This window comes from Plecotus auritus (assembly GCF_963455305.1).
Source record: "Plecotus auritus genome assembly, chromosome: 6".
Classification (NCBI taxonomy): Eukaryota; Metazoa; Chordata; class Mammalia; order Chiroptera; family Vespertilionidae; genus Plecotus; species Plecotus auritus.
Window position 1 is genome coordinate 126234396 of NC_137773.1, and position 17932 is coordinate 126252327.

The 17932-nt window shown below is 43.1% G+C and overlaps 1 protein-coding gene across 1 annotated transcript in view; it reads left to right on the forward strand.

Annotated features, from left to right (window-relative positions):
- Window positions 1-2968: 2968 nt before the first annotated feature.
- The window catches only part of LOC308251822 (cadherin-related family member 3-like), a gene marked incomplete at both ends in the record, with an annotated part of 83701 nt that continues 68737 nt past the window's right edge, over window positions 2969-17932 (forward strand). Inside the window, 4 exons of the mRNA XM_080675498.1 lie at window positions 2969-3011; window positions 9158-9354; window positions 15321-15492; window positions 17378-17466. Of these exons, the coding sequence (XP_080531624.1) occupies window positions 2969-3011; window positions 9158-9354; window positions 15321-15492; window positions 17378-17466 (501 nt within the window). The remainder of the gene's footprint in view (window positions 3012-9157; window positions 9355-15320; window positions 15493-17377; window positions 17467-17932) is intronic.

The following is a 17932-nucleotide window of genomic DNA, read 5'->3' on the forward strand; positions in this document are numbered from 1 at the left end:
AACAGATAAAGCACGCCAGGCACTGATAAAAGATGCTAGGAAAAAACTAGAAAAATGCAGTAGAAAGCAGTGCCAGAGTGATGGAGAAAGACCTCTTAAAGGGCCAACATTTGAGGTGAGATGTTTCATGTTGAAAGGAGGCAACCCCTGGTAAGATCGGGGAGAAGTATTCCAGGGATGGAGATCTGCCAGAGAAAAGGGTCTGAGGTGGGAATTAGGCATATGGAGACCAACGTGTGGGAACACAGGTGACAAGGGAAAAAAACACTACTCTTGCGTTTAAAAAAAGATTGCGGTGTGCGGCTTGGAAAACGCATCGGAGAGGGAAAAGTATGGTTGTTGAAATTTCTCTAGGTAGGCAATTGGCCCAGGTACTCATGGTGGTGGTTAGGAGTAGAGAGAGGCAGAAGTGTGCAGATTCAGGAATACTTAGGAGGTACAATGCTGAAATGAACTGGGTGTGAGGCAGGTGAGTGGAGAGAGGGAGATTCTGGATTGGAAGGGGAAGTTGTGGCAGAGTCTCAAGGGTGAGATTGCAGTGGTTTTGTTACCGGCAAGACCACAAGACCGTGTCCCCTTGAAGGAAAGATTTCAGTCAAGACACAAAGTGCAGCAAAGTAAGTAGGAATTTGTTGGCCACAGCAAAAATACACTTAGGACAGAGAAACAAGGAAGGTGCATAGGAGTAAGGGGAGAGCCTCGGCTGGGCTGCTCAGGCTCACTGAGAAGTCAGAGCAAAGGGGTCAAGAGGTTAGCCCCGGACAAGCTGCTGCTGCTCATTGCTCCCCTGATTGCAAGTCTCATGGGGTCCCTTAGAAGGAAGAAGGAGGAGGGAATGGCATGGGCGTGCTCCCCTGGGGGAGAGTGTGCACTGGGTCCTTCATCCAGAGCATATTTCTCTTTCTCTTGCAGGTGGAAATCTTAGGGGAGGTCCAGGGGAGGGTCCCAAAAGTATATTCATCAGCTTCCAAGGTGTGCTCTTTCAGGGTTGTGATCTCCACTGATTGGCCGGTGCCAGGGCAGGGGTCATTAGTCAATGCAGCTGGTCCTGAGGCAGCCACAGCATCACTTGTCTGATTTTGCTGCTTTTCTGGGCCTGAAGCTGAAATATAACTGAAGCCGAAATGTTATCTTTAGGGAGGAAAAGGTCAAGGGTCCAAACCACATGACCACTGATATGCTAGGGGAGGACAGGTTACCCTGGGGGTGAGGTTTTTGTTTTCCCAGTTTTGTCCCTTGCTCGGCATCTGGGGCTTTCTGCCCTGGGGAGTTTCTGTACCTTGCCCATCGTCCTTGCTCTGCTCATATCTGTCTAACTGCCGACCACAGTTAGGTTAGGGAGTTAGAGAGAAGGGCAGCAATTCAAGAGTCTTCTTTTTTTTTTTTAAAAAAAATATATTTTATTGATTTTTTATAGAGAGGAAGGGAGAGGGATAGAGAGTTAGAAACATCGATCAGCTGCCTCCTGCACACCCCCTCTACTGGGGACGTGCCCGCAACCAAGGTACATGCCCTTGACCAGAATCCAACCTGGGACCTTTCAGTCCGCAGGCTGACGCTCTATCCATTGAGCCAAACCGGTTTCAGCAAGAGTCTTCTTTTCTTTGCAACCATCCTTCATGGGATGTGTCTTGGAGTCAGACCCACACCATCATTCCCTGGCTATTTGTAAATGTCCCTCTGAAAAGCCAAAAAGCCAGAGCAGAGCCAAGTCTGGTAAAAACACAATCTCCCTTTGTTCTCCACATTATCCTTTATTGAACACATCTGAGACCGCATAATCATGTTTAGGTAACCATAACAACAGTTGACTCCTATGGAGATAGTAATTGATTGAAACCTCTAAGTAAGAGATTGCAAACAAGAATCCCTGCAGGGGCCAGGCAGGTAAATGTCAGAAGCTGTGGGGTGTGGCAGGAAGGGATGGGAATGGTGGTAAACTGCAGAGAGCTCAACCAATCAAATCTTACTGAATTTCAAATTTTTAAGAAGCTTTGTGCATTTAAAAATGTGGTCTGGTTTGGCCCAATGCATAGGGCGTTGGCCTGCGGACTGAAGGGTCCCAGGTTCCATTCCAGTTAAAAGCACATGCCTGGGTTGCGGGCTTGATCCCCAGTAAGGGGTGTGCAGGAGGTAGCTCATCAATGATTCTCATCATTGATGTTTCTATTTCTCTCTCCTTCTCTCTCCCTGTCTGAAATAAATAAAAATATATTTAAAAAAATAAAAAAATTTAAAATTAAAATGTGGTCTGCTGGTCATATTTAGCCTGTGAATCACCAATTTGCTGCCTCCAGAGATCTTTTCATATGTAGTCTGTATACAGCCAGCCAGGGCTTTTCCAATAGTAGCCCTAAAGCTGATTTCCCCCCCAAGTTTTAACTTACAGGTATTAACTTGCATCCTATTGGCCTTTGACTGGTTGTTAGTTTTTTTTTTATCTTATCCCAATCTGGTTGCACGCTAATCTCACTTAGCAATTTGTAAGCCTTCTGCAAACTTGGCAAGTTGAGATTCTGGGTCTTATTCCAAGTCTGAAGACATCAACACATAGAACCAGGCAGGACAATATACCTTAGTGACCTGGAGTTTTTTAAAATCAAAACCCTTTGAAAACAAGTGAGTCTAGTGAGCTGACCATTTCCTGGAGTCCCCACCCATCCTGGCCACCCCAGATTCACCAGGCTTTGGGAGGCCTTTGCATGTAGAAGAATATGAGTTGGGGACTTTTCCCCTTGTTCAAGCACACCTCTTTACTGGAGCTTTTGTCCTTTTGAGAGAAGAAGGTGTCGCTTTACAGATCACTCAGCAAGGATTGTTTCATGAGGAAGTGTATACAGGGCACTTAGAGACAGAATGTTTCTCTGGAGAAGACTGCTCGCCAAGAGGGTGCCACTCCCCAGAAGTCAGGGAAGGCAAGCGCTGCAGCGAAGTGCTGCGGAGGAGGCAGGAGGCTTTCCAGTGCACGATGCCTTTTTTTCATTTGCTTGTGGTGTTGGCTGCTGCCCCAGGTTGGTATCTTTAACTTTGGACTCTTATCATGCGGCTTTGAAACAGTCCTTTGGTTTGCATTTACCTTCTTTAGTAACTTCTCAGTGTTGGTCCTGGAAGTTGTCAAGGGCCCTGGGCTGTGCCACGTTGGAAAGTCTACATTTCAGTCAAAATGTCCTCTCAGAGGCACGTGACTAGGGGGTAGGCTGGTGCAAGTTCTTTGAAGGGCATTTTGGAAATATCTACCAGGTCTCAGAGCCAGCATCCCACCTCTGGGAACCTAGACTATGGACAGAAGGATATATGTAGGCTCATTTGTAATGGCAAAAACTGGAGCAACCTACATGTTCATCAATACAGGATTAAATAAATGGTCCAGACATACTATGGACATTGGAGTCATTAAAAGGAGAAGGCAGATCTGTGCCTTCCCATGTGCAGGTAAAAGGTAATCCAGGGTGCACTGAGAGTGGAGACAGGATTTCCTAAAATTCTGAACCTAAGAAGTTCCCTTAAGAAAGATCTATCTATATTTACATGTACACAGAACGTTTTAGAAGAATATATACAAAATACTTAACAGTGTAGTTTTTAGTGATTGGGAGTGGAATATAGTAGAGCAGCAGAGGTGAGGAGAAATGAGTAGAAGATTTTAAAACTTTTACTTTATTGTTAGATTTTTAAAAAATGAGTATATATTACATTAAAGTAAAAAATCAGACCCAAGAATTTAAAATTAATTACCTAAATTTTGAATGCATAACATCAAGACATTGGTTTAAGTGCTTTTTTTCCTTACTGTTGCATGGATTGATTTCATAAAATAACTCAGTTAATGAATTTAGCCGTTTTATTTAGAACCAGTCACATCTAGAATTGGGTAAAAGCTGAAATGTCACTATTGCCAATAAAAAGTCAAGTAAAATATGTTTAATATTCTAAGAATAAATGATGGTTATCTGAAAACTGAAAAAGCTCTCTAACTTCCAAATTCTTAGTTAGGCATGATTAGATTACATATTTCTGATAAAAATAAATGGTAATATTTGCAAAAACAACACTGAACTTCTACAGCTGTGCTGCTGAGTATGGTAACCACCATCCAATTATTATTATTCACTACATGAATGTGACCAGTCGGTATTGAGATATATTATAAGTGTAAAACACACACTGGATTTAGAAAATTTTGTATGAATAAAATAATCTAAACTACCTTATTAACATAAACTTATTAAAAACTAGAGACCAGTGCACAAATTCGTGCACCAGTGGGGTCCCTCGGCCTGGCCTGCACGATCAGGCCGAAACTGGCTCTCTGACACCCCCCAAGGGGTCCCAAATTGTGAGAGGACGCAGGCCAGGCCAAGGGACCCCACTGGTGCACGATCGGGGCTGGGGAGGGACACAGGAGGTTGGCCAGCCAGGGAGGGACCTCGGGAAGGCTCCAGGGTGTGTCTGGCCCTTCTTGCTCAGTCCCGATCGGTCAGACCTCAGCAGCAAGCTAAGCTACCAGTCAGAGCATCTGCCCCCTAGTGGTCAGTGCACGTTATAGAAACTGGTCGACTTGTTGACTTCCTGCCCCCTGGTGGTCAATGCCTGTCATAGCAAGCGGTTGAGCAGCCTTAGCATATGATTGGTTGAACAGATGACCAGACGACCGGACACTTAGCATATTAGGCTTTTATTATATAGGATGTTGATCACATGTTGAAATGATAATATTTTGAATGCATTGGGTTAAGTAAAATATAATATTAAAACTAAATTCACTTAAAAAAAACTTTTAAAATGTGGTTACTAGAAAATTTTAAATTACATATTGGACAGGGTTGTTCTATAGTCCTAGATAACCTTTAAGCAGAATTTCCTTAAGGTATGGAATACCCTACTTGAATCCACTGCTCCAGTTTTGTGTGTGCATCCATCTCTTTGAAATAAAAACATCAGGTGAATTGATCCCATCACCTCAGTGGGTGGGACATTTAGTAAAATAAGGATATAATGAAATCTAAGGAATATTATATTTCAACTTAATTTGTTCTAATTTGCTTTTTTCAGGGGTGAAGATTTTTATGTTAAACCTGAGGTCACAAACTAGAGACTAGAGACTCTCAATGCATTGGGTATACCAGATGTTTTGAATAGCAGAATATTTAACCAAAACATCTCCATTTTAGGATCCTCACAAAAAATAACTCAGATCATATTCCCATGTGGGCAAGTAGCAGCTGCCTCCATTAGGTAGGAGCAAGCTTTTGGTTTCACCACAGACCCCACTAATCCCTGATGTCCTGTACACAGTTACTGGGCATTATTTTACTATCTCCGTTAAAAGAGTACAACTAGTTTTTTTGTGTTTTTTTCAAATCTCCTTTTGTCCTTGGGTATAAAGGTGTAGCCTCTGGATCTCCATTCTTCTATAGGCCTACTATCATTGTGATCCTTTTTATTTATTTATTTTTAATTATATTTTATTGGCTTCAGAGAGTAAGGGAGAGGGAAAGACAGAGATAGAAACATCAGTGATGAAAGAGAACCTTTGATCAGCTGCCTCTTGTATGCCCCACATTGGGGATCAAGCCTGCAACCTGGGCATGTGCCTCAACCAAGAATTGACCACTGAACCACACTGGCCAGGCTTGATTCTTTTTATTTTTGGCTTATTGATTTAATTTCAGAAAGTAGGGAGTTTACTATGGAACTATTCTGACAGTAGATGCATAATAAAATGTCAACTTTACTTATTTAGATAAGTTTAGTGGATGAGTTAATATGCTCAGAAAATTATTGTTCTCTTTCCTATAGATTATTATACATTCAGGTATTGAGCTGTTTTCAGTGGAAAACTAAGTATTCCCAAAATTTCAGCACATAAAAATAATTGAGGAAAATCCCAAATCAATTTATTCTCTTGTTAAAAATATTTTTTTATTGATTTCAAAGAAGAAAGGTGAGGGAGAGAGAGATAGAAACAACAATGATGAGAGAGAATCATTGATTGGCTGCTTCCTGCATGCCTCACACTGGGGATCAAGCCAGCAACCTGGGTATGTGCCCTGACCAGGAATCGAACCATGACCTCGTGGTTCATAGGCCAACACTCAACCACTGAGCCACGCCAGCCGGGCCAATTTATTTTTTAATGCAGTGGCGACAAGGTATCCTCAGATGCAGAAGTCACTCTTGACATGACTCAACCTATAAAACCGAATAGAAAATCTGAACCAGTGAAATGGCAGGAAGTTGCAACTTTTCAAGTACAGATAGTGTCACAAAATAAGAAGGTCTTGAGGGATAGGTCAATAGTATGTAATTGATGTACTTCAGTTAGCAAAAATGAATAATTTCATTCATTTATTTTTTCACTTTCATTAAATAAATATTTATTAAGTGCCTACTATGGCCAGACACTGTTTTTGGTCCTGTGATATAGCAGGGACCTCACACATGGAAGTCCTCAATTTTAGGAAGCTTGTATTTGAGGGGGGAGGAAGGAGGCAGAAAATACACATATAAGTAAATAAAATAAAAATAAGCAAATAGTATATGACATTTTATAATGTTCACCTGCAAGAGCAGGAGATGTTATTTTATATAAGGGCGGCCTGGGAAGACTCTCTGATACAGGGACAGTACATATAACAGAGTTCTAAAGGAAGTGTGTAAATGAGAAGTGGGTATCCAGGAGAGATGGATTTTGGACAGGGAGAATATAAGGCAAAGGTCCTGAGGCAAGACCTGCTGGATGTGTTTAAGGAACAGAAATGCGTGTGTGTGTCTGGAGCAGAGAAAGTGAGGGCAAGAGTGTAAAATATGAGGCCAAATAAAGGAAGGAGGGCTTCATCAGTCACGTGGGGCCTGGTGGCCAGCATATGAACTTGGCTTTCACTCTGTGTGAGATGAAAAGCTGCTAAAGGATTTTGAGAAAAAGAGTGATGTTACTTGACTTCAGTTTTAGCACATTGTGGGTAGCTCAATCATGTAAAAGATGCTTATTTATATAATCTAAATGAGCCTGTATTAGTTTTCTTTTGCTGCTGTAACAAATTACCAGAAAGTTGGTGGTGACTTAAGTCAACATAAATGTATGAACTTCAGTTCTGCAGTTAGAAGTCTGACATAGTCTCACTGGCTAAAATCAAAGTCCTGGCATATCTGTGTTTCCTCCTGGAGTCTCTAGGGCCACGCCCATTGCCTTGCCTTTTCCAGCATCCCGTGGCCACACACATTCCTCAGTTAGTCACACCTTCCTTCATGTTAAAAACCAGATTCCTCAGTTAGTCACACCTTCCTTCATGTTAAAAACCAGATTCCTCAGTTAGTCACACCTTCCTTCATGTTAAAAACCAGACAGTTTGCATCTTCCTGATCACTCTTCACATCTCCTTCTGACTCTCTTTTCTGCTTCCTCATCCACTTTTAAGGACCCTGTGGTTACATTGGGGTCATCCGGATCATTCAGGATAATCTCCCATCTCAAGATCATCACATTTGCAAGGTCCCTTTTGCCAAGTAACGTAACATCCTCAGAGGTTCTGGGGATTAGGAAGTGGACAACTTTGGGGTGGAGCCATTATTCTATTACAACCCCCAAACATCATACTTTACTAAATAACCACAACCCCACACCTCAACATACACATGTATACCCCCAACAGAATGCACATTTGAGCGATGGAGAAAAAATCCTGAATAAGACTTTGAAGTGCGATTCCAGAGGGAAATCAATGAGCAGAAATTAAAACTTTCCACTTACAAATTTTATGGCTCAGAAATTTTCAGATCATATCCTAAACAGAAAGGATGCTTTGTGACCGTAAGCACATGTTTAGAAGCAGAAGAGAATTTGTTGATTCAGGAAAGAGGATGATGAAAATACTTATAACTGGAGAGAGGCTTGCAACCATCTTTAAAAGAGATTCATGAAGTAACTCAAAGTCCAGAGGATCTTTGGATGGAGAAAAAAAGAAAAAGAAAGAAGAAAGACGCGTTAATTCTCCAGCACTTCAGGGTTAGAGGACACCATCAGGTAGAAAGGTGGCGGTGTCAGCCGGTGGAAGCTGTGTGGCCTGGAATGATAAATGAAGGGAGGTGGGCGGGGCGCTGACAGTGTGGTGTCCTCCCTCCTCTTGGATGCATCACACCTCCTATTAGGCTGGGAGTGTCTGGGGTGAGAGAGAAGAAGCAAGCACGAGGCCCTTATTCATCATGTGGAAGAGCATGTGTATATACTCCTACTGTGAATGCCTCTTTTATTTATTTTTTTTTTGGGGGGGGGCAGGAAATTCTATGTAATTTTTTTTCCAAACTAAAGGAAATACACATTTTTAAAAAAATATATTTTATTGATTTTTTACAGAGAAGAAGGGAGAGGGATAGAGAGTTAGAAACATCGATGAGAGAGAAACATCGATCAGCTGCCTCCTGCACACCTCCCACTGGGGATGTGCCTGCAACCAAGGTACATGCCCTTGACTGGAATCGAACCTGGGACCCCCCAGTCCGCAGGCCGACGCTCTATCCACTGAGCCAAACCGGTTTCGGCAGAAATATACATTTTAGTAGAAATCATTTATCAAGTATAACAGAGAGATATGCTTCTTCTCATAAGGCCACAGTCCTATCAGTTATGGGCCCCACCCCTATAACCTCAGCTAACCTTAATTACTGTACCTCCTAAAGACCCTGTTTCCAGCTACAGTCACAATGGAGGTTAGAGTTTCAATATATGAACTTTGGGGAGGCCCAATTCAGCCCATAGCATTCTGCCCGAATTCAAGGGCCCTGATTCAAACTTAATCTCATTTAGGATCACGCTCATAGGCATGTCCACAAGAATGGCCACATGTCTGGGCACCTTGTGGTCTAGTCATATGGACACATAGAATTAACCCTCACAGTCTCTGACCATGGAGTCTGTGTATCCTGCCAGCATCTGTGAAGCTGAGCAGCCTAACCTGTTAGCTGGAGATTAGGGTAAGGCCTCAGATCCTTCACAGTTCTTATTGATCCGACGAAGCCTCCTCAGCTGATTTTATGACTTGTAATAAAAAAGGAACTGTAAGTATTTATTGTACTTTTTCTTTGTGGTTTTAAAATATGAAAGGGGTTGGGAAGCATTGCAAAAACCCCTATAAAAGTAATATTTTGTTTTACCTTGAAGATGTTCTAGCTTTTCCAGATTTTGTCATCGAAAATGGCAGCCCTGTTCTGGAGAATGTCTCTGAACATACACGGGTTGCCATAATCACTGTGTCTGTCGCACCTTCTGCTTCTCTGATTGGAGATCCTGTTATCATTAATGCCGACCCTGTAGTCCATCCATTTGTGCTGTCTCGTCGATCCACACATCAATGGGAAGTAAGTATCGAGGCAAACAGTATCATCACAGGTTTCTAAAATGAAACTGCCATCCTTGCCCTTCTTACCTTCTACTCATATTGTTTAGCACCCACTCATTGGGACCCGAGTATGTTCCAGATTCCTAAAAATTCTTAAGGATATCAAGATGCATTTATGTTACAGAGATCTATTGAGGACTTCCTTGGACAGGGCGAGGCCCTGGGGCTCTGTTGGTGGAACTCTGTCCTCACCCTCATGGTGTTTACTGGTTCACAGGGAGCTCTACTAATAAAGTGAACACTCACACAAGTAAAAAGTGTGAGTGTAATAAGAGCAGCGAAAGACAGGCCCGCAGGTCTGAGAATGCACCTGAGGGGGACATTGGACCTATCAGGCTTCCCTGAGGAAGAGCTACATGATAAGCAATCTTCAGAATGAATAGGAATTAAATACATGGAGAGAGAGAGAGAGAGAGAGAGAGAGAGAGAGAGAGAGAGAGAGAGAGAGAAAACTCCAAGTCGAGCATGTGCAAAGGCCCTGTGGCAAGGAGTGTAGTGAGGTGATGAGACCAAGCGGAGGCCAAAGTGGCCGGAGCTGATGTGGAAGTGTGGTGAGAGATTAGGCTGTGAAGGAGTGGGTAGGCAGAGCCCGCAGGGCTGTAAGCCTCGTTAGGAAATTCTGTTTACCATCTGGTATAATAAAGCTAATTTCTCCTGAGGTAAAGTTCAGGCAGGCTTACTGCTCATTGAGGAGATTTAGGTTTCCTAAGCTCAGGGTTCCTCAAATATGATGTGAGCCTGCTGCAGGCACAGCATCCACCCGGGACCCTCTGCATTCTCTCATGGGACCTGGGAGCCAGAGGACCAGATGAGCGTGAAGCTCATGCTGCTTGCCGTGCTCTTAATAATAAAGTCCCTAGGAGTGAGGAGTCTTACGTAGGGGAATCAGAACTGGCTCCTGATTTTAAGAGATTCTGAAATGGTAGGGTGGACAGATGCCTAAATGACCAATCGTAGTGAATCCTGAGATGCAGTATGAAAGTGGTTAAGAGCCAGGGACTCTGGAGTCAAACCATCTGGGTTCAGATCCTGGTTTGTATTTATTGCTTTGGGCAAATGACATAACCTCTCTGTTCTGGTCACGTGTCCATGCCATGGAATGGAGATATACATAATGCTTTTAGTGGGGGAATTGCAAAATCATATGGCAAAGGACATGTTATAGGAAAGGCTAAAGGTTTGGGGACATGCAATCTGCCACCACATCTAGGAAACCATTGGGGAGTTTTGTGGAAAAAAAGAGATGATTTGTTTACATTTTATGGGGCCCACTTTGGCTGCTGTGAGGAGCAACTATAGAGGGGCAGAAGCTGTCTAGTAAGAGGTTTCTGAGTGCCCTTGCCAAACCTTGGGATTGTCAGATTTTAAATTTGCTTCCAACTTCAGTGACGTACAAAATGCTGTTCATGCATTTATCAGATTTTAAAATGAGTCTAAACAGCAAAATGTCAGCAAAGAGTGTTCAATAGTTAAGCTTATTGATTTTCCTTTAGTTTAGCTTTGTTTTTCCTGTAAGGTAGTAAATCCTAGCTGTTCTCAGCACAGGTTTCAGGGGCTGACAAGCCTAGCATTAAACCATAACTCCTCCACTAGTAGCAAGGTGACCTTGGGTAAGTTACTTGACTTTGCTGCGCTTCGGTGTTTTTTGTTTTTATTTTTCTGTACAAAGAGATTAATAATAATAAGACTTCACTCAGGGCTTGCTCAGTAGGTCCTGTCAGACAATGTATGCCAAGTGCCACTTCAGTGCTTGGCCCATAATAAGGAATGAACACTGAGCAGCAGTTACCTAATACATACCTCAATATTCAGCACTATTGTCAAACTACAGATAATAAAGCTATAAGAAAGTCACATTGTAATAACTGTATCATAGACCAGCTCTAGAGAGCTTTAGAAACAGTTCAATTATGAAAGTTTTCTATCATGGAAAAATCTGCAGATAAAGGCAGAACTCAATGAGCGGATATTTGTCTCCACAGCATTCCAGTGTAAAGGGCATACTCTGTTCTATTTGAGGTTTAGCATATTTTTATCCTTTCTTGAACTTCTTTCCTTGCAGGATCTAGGCTTATTCAGTTTGCAAAAAACTGAGCTTAGGAGGGGCTACTGGGCAGGCTTTAAAAAAAAAAAAAGGTCAGAACCAAGCTAATCTCCTGGAGAAATAGCAGCAGAGCTTACAGTGAGCTGATTACATAGATAAATCAAAATCTCATGGAGATGAGTCAAGGCATGCTCCGGTTACGTAATCACCAAATTGCTACCTGTCACTGAGTAGCACAAATGGCTGGCACTGGCGGGATGAAAGAGGAATTCAAGGTACCCTGCATGCGAGCACTTTTCCCGGATGGGGGTGACTTCAACCACCTTCCTGCCTTCTTCCACTGCAAGTGTAAAGAAAAAGTATTTGCTTTTTTAAAAATTCCTGGTATTGTATAAAGTGCCAGGGAGCAAGGAGGACAGGCGCTGCCCCCTGCCCCCGGGCCTCCCAGGGCAAAGGGAACCCCAGCAGGAGGGCCTGCCCTAGGCTCCTGGGTCAAGAAAGTCCTATATCACAGCTCGAAATCCCATGTATCTTCAAATCAGGCTATAGTATTAAATGAATGCATCAAAGCATCAGGGTGTGATGAAAATAAAAGAGACTTTAGAGTCTGGGAGATCTGGCTTTCAATGTCAGTTCTGTCATGTAGGGGCTGTATGACTCGGGCTTCTAACTTCTGAGCCTCCGTGTTCTGACTGGTGGTATCATGAGGATGAGAATAGCCTTTGCTCTTTGAATCAAGGAGATAAAGTGTCCATTCTGTGTTAAGTGTCCAGGGGAGGAGAGCTGTCCAATATGCATGTATGACTGACTTCTCATGGCCGTGGGAGGGTGGCACTCAGGTGTTACTACCAGTCATAGTGCTGGTCAGTGCAAAGGTCCTGGGGCCAACCCGCAGGAGTCAGGGCCAGGCCTTCCTCTTCCTGCAGTGTGACTTTCCCAGCTGTATTATATAATCTATAATCTGTGAAGTGGTAGTAATAATAGTATCTCCCTCACAACTTTTTTTTCATGTTTAAATGAGGTGAAGAACTGAGAGCAATGCCTGGCTCCCTTTTCATCCATTTCAGGTGCAAGGCAGTTTAGGCTTATGATTAAGAGCATGAGCTTGAAGTCAGGTGGAGTCAGAGCTGTTGCATTTCTTTTCTTCTTCTTTTTTTTTTTTTTAAATAAATCTTTATTGTTCAGATTATTACAGTTTTTCCTCTTTTTTCCCCCCATAGCTCCCCTCCACACAGTTCCCACCCCACCCCATGCCCTTACCCCTCCCACTGTCCTCATCCATAGGTGTATGATTTTTGTCCAGTCTCTTCCCGCCCTCCCCACACTCCTTTCCCCCTGAGAATTGTCAGTCCACTCCCTTTCTATGGCCCTGATCCTATTATATTCACCAGTTTATTCTGTTCATCAGATTTTTTATTCACTTGATTTTTAGATTCACTTGTTGATAGATATGTATTTGTTGTTCATAATTTTTATCATTGCCTTTTTCTTCTTCTTCCTCTTAAAAAAGAATGCCTTTCAGCATTTTGTATAATACTGGTTTGGCGGCGATGAACTCCATTAGCTTTTTCTTATCTGTGAAGCTCTTTATCTGACCTTCAATTTCCTGAATGATAGCTTTGCTGGGTAGAGTAATCTTGGTTGTAGGTTCTTGCTATTCATCCCTTTGAATATTTCTTGCCACTCCTGTCTTGCTTGCACAGTTTCTGTTGAGAAATCAGCTGACAATCGTATGGGTGCTCCCTTGTAGGTAACTAACTGTTTTTCTCTTGCTGCTTTTAATATTCTCTCTTAGTCTTTTGCTCTTGGCATTTTAATTATGATGTGTCTTGGTGGGGTCCTCTTTGGATCCCTTTTGTTTGGGATTTTCTGTGCTTCCTGGACTTGTAAGTCTATTTCTTTCACCAGGTGGGGGAAGTTTTCTGTCATTATTTCTTCAAATAGGTTTTCAGTATCTTGCTCTCTCTCTTCTTCTGGCACCCCCATAATTTGGATGTTGGTACGCTTGAAGTTGTCCCTGAGGCTCCTTACACTATCTTCATATTTTTGGATTCTTTTTTCTTTTTGCTTTTCCGGTTGGGTGTTTTTTGCTTCTTTGTATTTCAAATCTTTGACTTGATTCTTGCGATCCTCTAGTCTGCTGTTGGATCTCTGTATATTATTCTTTATTTCAGTCAGTGTATGTTTAATTTCTAGTTGGTCCTTTTTCATATCCTTGAGGTTCTCACTAAATTTATCATCTTTTTCTAGAAAATTCTTGAAAAACCTTATAACCATGGTTTTGAACTCTATATCCTGTAGTTTGCTTTCCTCCATTTCTTTCATTTGTGACCTGTTTCTTTGTCTCTGTATTTTGGCTGCTTCCCTGAGTTGATAGAGTGGCTTTGTGTGCTAGGTGTCCTATAGGGCCCAGTGGCTCAGCCTCCCCAGTTACCTGAGGTGGACACTCTTGGTGCACCACTTTGTGGGCTGTGTGCACAGTCTTGTTGTAGTTAAGCCTTGATTGTTGTTGGTATCACTGGGAGGAATTGACCTCCAGGCCAACTGGCTATGAGGATCAGCTGTGTCTATGATGGGAGAACTTCTGTGCTGGAGACACCCTTATGAGGCAAGACTTGCTTCAGTGGGGCTTTAGTGCTCACCGAGTCTGCCCCCTGAGTGTGTCCCTTATGGATCTGAGGAGTTGTAATCTGGATGGTCCCATTCTGACCACTGGTTACACTGGCTTTTGGATCTCCAAGGAGGTGCTAATTTAGCCTCTGCCTGAGGCCACACAGCAGGAGCTACAGAGAGATCTGCAGATTCTTCTTCTTTTTTGGGTTTTGGAGGTGCCCAGATGAGGCCCAGCTGTGAAGCAATGCAGGCTGCTATGGGGCCTTGGGCCTTCTTTTGGATGTTCTGGGTCTCTCTGACTCAGCTGCAGTTTGTTAGATAATTTTAGATTTCAAAGGACCAGGCCATTCATATGCAAAGGCCTCTGCGCAGAGCTTGGGTGGGGTGGGGTCTCATGGCGCAGCAAACAGCAATGGCTTCCTGTCATCCCTGCCCTAAGAGGCCCCTGGGTCTCAGTGTCCCTTGGTAATCGCTGCAAGCACCTCTGAGAGAAAGCCGCCCTCAAGTTCTGCCCGATGCCAGACAGTCCAGTTTCTCCCCGTATGAATCTGGGTCCCCAGAGTCTTGCCCGGAACTGGAGTTCAGAGCAGTAGGGAGCTTCTGTCTCCCTCCTGCTTGAAAAAGACAGCTGCATACTCAGTTGCCAGCCCTCTCCGTGTGCACGCTCCGTACCTCTGCCTTTACTTCCGCACCTCCTCTGAGTCTCAGTGTGCTTTTTTCTTTCTTTCTAGTTGTAGAATTTCCACTCAGCCAGTCTTCCTGTGGTTCTGGATGATGTCTGTTTTGTCTTTTAGTTGTAGTTTTGAAGTAGTTGTGCGAGGCAGCAAGTTCAGGTGTTTGCCTATGCCGCCATCTTGGTTTCTCCAGAGCTGTTGCATTTCTCTGTGAAAAGTTGGACAAGCTGCTTAACCTGTTCACCCTCAGTTTCTGCATCTGTAAAATGCATCCAATAATATCCTTTTTGCAATTAAAAAGGAGAGAATGACATGTTTATTAAATGCTTAAGATAATCTCTGATAATTTAGAGTTGGGAGAGGGACTCAGTAATCTGTCATTAGAAAGGGTAACATGGAAATGTGGGAATTCTCTGTTCATGGAGGTTTTCAATAAATCAGATTATGCTGCTTCCACATTTTAAAAACAAGGTTTTTATCTATTTTTAACAAATGCTGATTCGTATTGGGGATTATAGATGTAGAATACTCTGTCTACACCCTCATGAAGCCACTCATTCGCTCCATTACTCTGTATTCCTTTATCTAATGTAGTTACTCACCACTGGAGTACCCAAGCTGGACTTCGAGACAGTGCCTCTCTACTCCTTGATAATCTATGCCAAAGACAGCCAGGGGTCAACAGCATCCCAGACCATTTTAATCCAGATTGCGGATGTGAACGAGCCACCCATCTTCAGTGGAGCTCTTGCTCAGAGAGACCAAGGTACAGAGCTCTCCTCTTGAGGAAAGAAGGGTCCACTGGGTCCATAATGTGGCTTCTGTGTCCTGGGTCCTTTGTGCTCTCATAGGGTTATGGCTATAGGAGAGATAAGGAGAATAATGCTAACAAAATGAATGCTAAAGGGCTGACACCTATCGGATGCTAACTGTGTAGCAGGTGCTGTCCTGAGAGTGAGGGCCTCAGGTGGGTTAGTTCATGAAATTCTCATAGCTCTGGAGGTGGATGCTATTCATATTTGTATTGTATAGATGAGGCCACAGACTTAGAAAAGGAAAGTAACTTGCTCAGTGTTAAAAACTTTATTTTTCTGCCCTTACTGGTTTGGCTCAATGGATAGAATTGGCCTGCAGACTGAAGGGTTCCAGCTTCGATTCCAGTCAAGGGCACATGCCCGGGTTGTGGGCTCGATCTGCAGTAGGGGGCATTCAGGAGGCGGCCAATCAATGATTCTCTCTCATCATTGATGTTTCTATCTCTCTTTCTCTCTCTCTCTTCCTCTCTGAAATCAATAAAAATATATTTTAAAAAACCTTTATTTTTCTGTTTGATTATTATGTACTCTAGTTACTCTTTTATGGGTTTGATTATTTAATTAACAGTGTGTCTGTGCCATTAAGTTAGAAGCTTCTTGCTCTCTCTCCATTTGATTTTCACCTCATGTTAATCTTTCTCTCACTCTTGTCTCTGTCTTTCTCATCTCTGACTTTCTATGTAGTCAAGTATTTAACTCCTGCATGTGGACAATTCATGTTCTCTATTGAAAACAATCATTTAAGGTTTAGGTGTTGGGGTGGCCAAAAACTGGAGAGAGCTACAAATCCTGCCTGAGCCTCAGTTCCTCATTGGTTACACAGGTATTAATCCCTACTCCACGAAGCTCCCCAGAGACAATGTGTTACCGTGCCAACCATAGTGCTGGGCATGCATTAGGTGCTGAATAAATGTTAGTCTTCTTCCATTTCTTTCCCTAGTAGATGAGAAACTCCTCAAGGACAGATTCAAGGGGAAATTGTGTTCTTTTGCCTTCTAAAACAGTGAGCCTCATGCCAGGTTGGCTGTGGTCCAAACAGGCTATGGACTCCTTTGCTATCCACAAATCATGCTGCCTGGTAGAATGGTGTGGCAGCTTCTGCCGGGATGGGTTATCCCCTCAGGCACTGAGGGCCCTGGTGCCCCAGTGTTCCTGACCCTGGGAGAATGGTTTGACCAGTAAATGGGCAGGTTTGTGGTCGCCACAGTTTTAAAAACGAATGAAAAGAGGGAAAACTTGAGGAAAAGACAGGCATTAATAAAATCGTTAGATAATATTAATATATAGAGGCCTGGTGCACGAAATTCATGCACAGATAGGGTCCGTAGGCCTGGCCGGCCATCAGGGCTTGCCGGGGCCTTCCTTCTAGCTACTGGCTTTGGGGCCTTTCTTTGTTCCTTGCCACCCCCCTGGTGGTCAGTGTACATCATATTGAGCAATCAAACTCCTTGGTCGAACTCCTGAGGGGACAATTTGCATATTAGCCTTATATATATATAGATTACTTGGGTGACTTTGAGTGAGTCACTCAATCTTTTTAAACTCAGTAAAATGGAAACAATAATGCACCAATGATGTCAATTGCTCAGCAATCAGAAAACGTTCAATATTGTTACTGTTTAAATTGTAAATCTCTTTGCTCTCTACCTGACACACGACAGATACTTGACAAATTGTGTCTATTTTTATTATACGGCTATGATTATTATGGTTAATGGGAATCACCCTGTGAAAACGTCTGTGCTGAGCAAGCACAGTGCCTTCAGTTTTATCTAAAATCTAGGAGTGGATGAGGGGCTTTGGGGCTTATAACATCTATCACCCATTTTCTGGCAGTTACTGAGATTTATATCCTGGAAGACACTGCCCCAGGCACAGTCATTTACAGAGCAGCAGCCGCGGATCCAGAGGATGCTGTTTTGGAGGTAATTTATGGTTTGGGGCAGAGAATATCAGTGCCTGGTGGTTTTCCGTATGACTGCATTCACATATAAGACCACAGGGATAATCAGTGCATTATACCACAATTCAGGTTCCAAACATACCTTTTGCCTCAAACATCAGGACATTGCAGGTGAAAATGATTGAGGGGTGGGCTGTCTGGGTAATTGCTTCCCTTCTAGTACATTCCACCTGTGCAGGCAAGCCCAGCTTGTCCTTAGGTATTGACAGAAGAGGCCCAGCCATTTCATCTTGTTCTTGGGGACCTTGGCTACCCACACACTGTTGAGAAACAATGCAGCTTTCTGGCAGAATTAATTTGCATTTCACAGCTGGGCCTCATCCTGGGGCTTTATGATGCCCCAGGAATGCAGTTTATTTTCAGGATGGGTGTCATCCAGTTACGATACCATGGGAGGGAGGAAGTGATGGACTCTGTGGCAAGAAGCT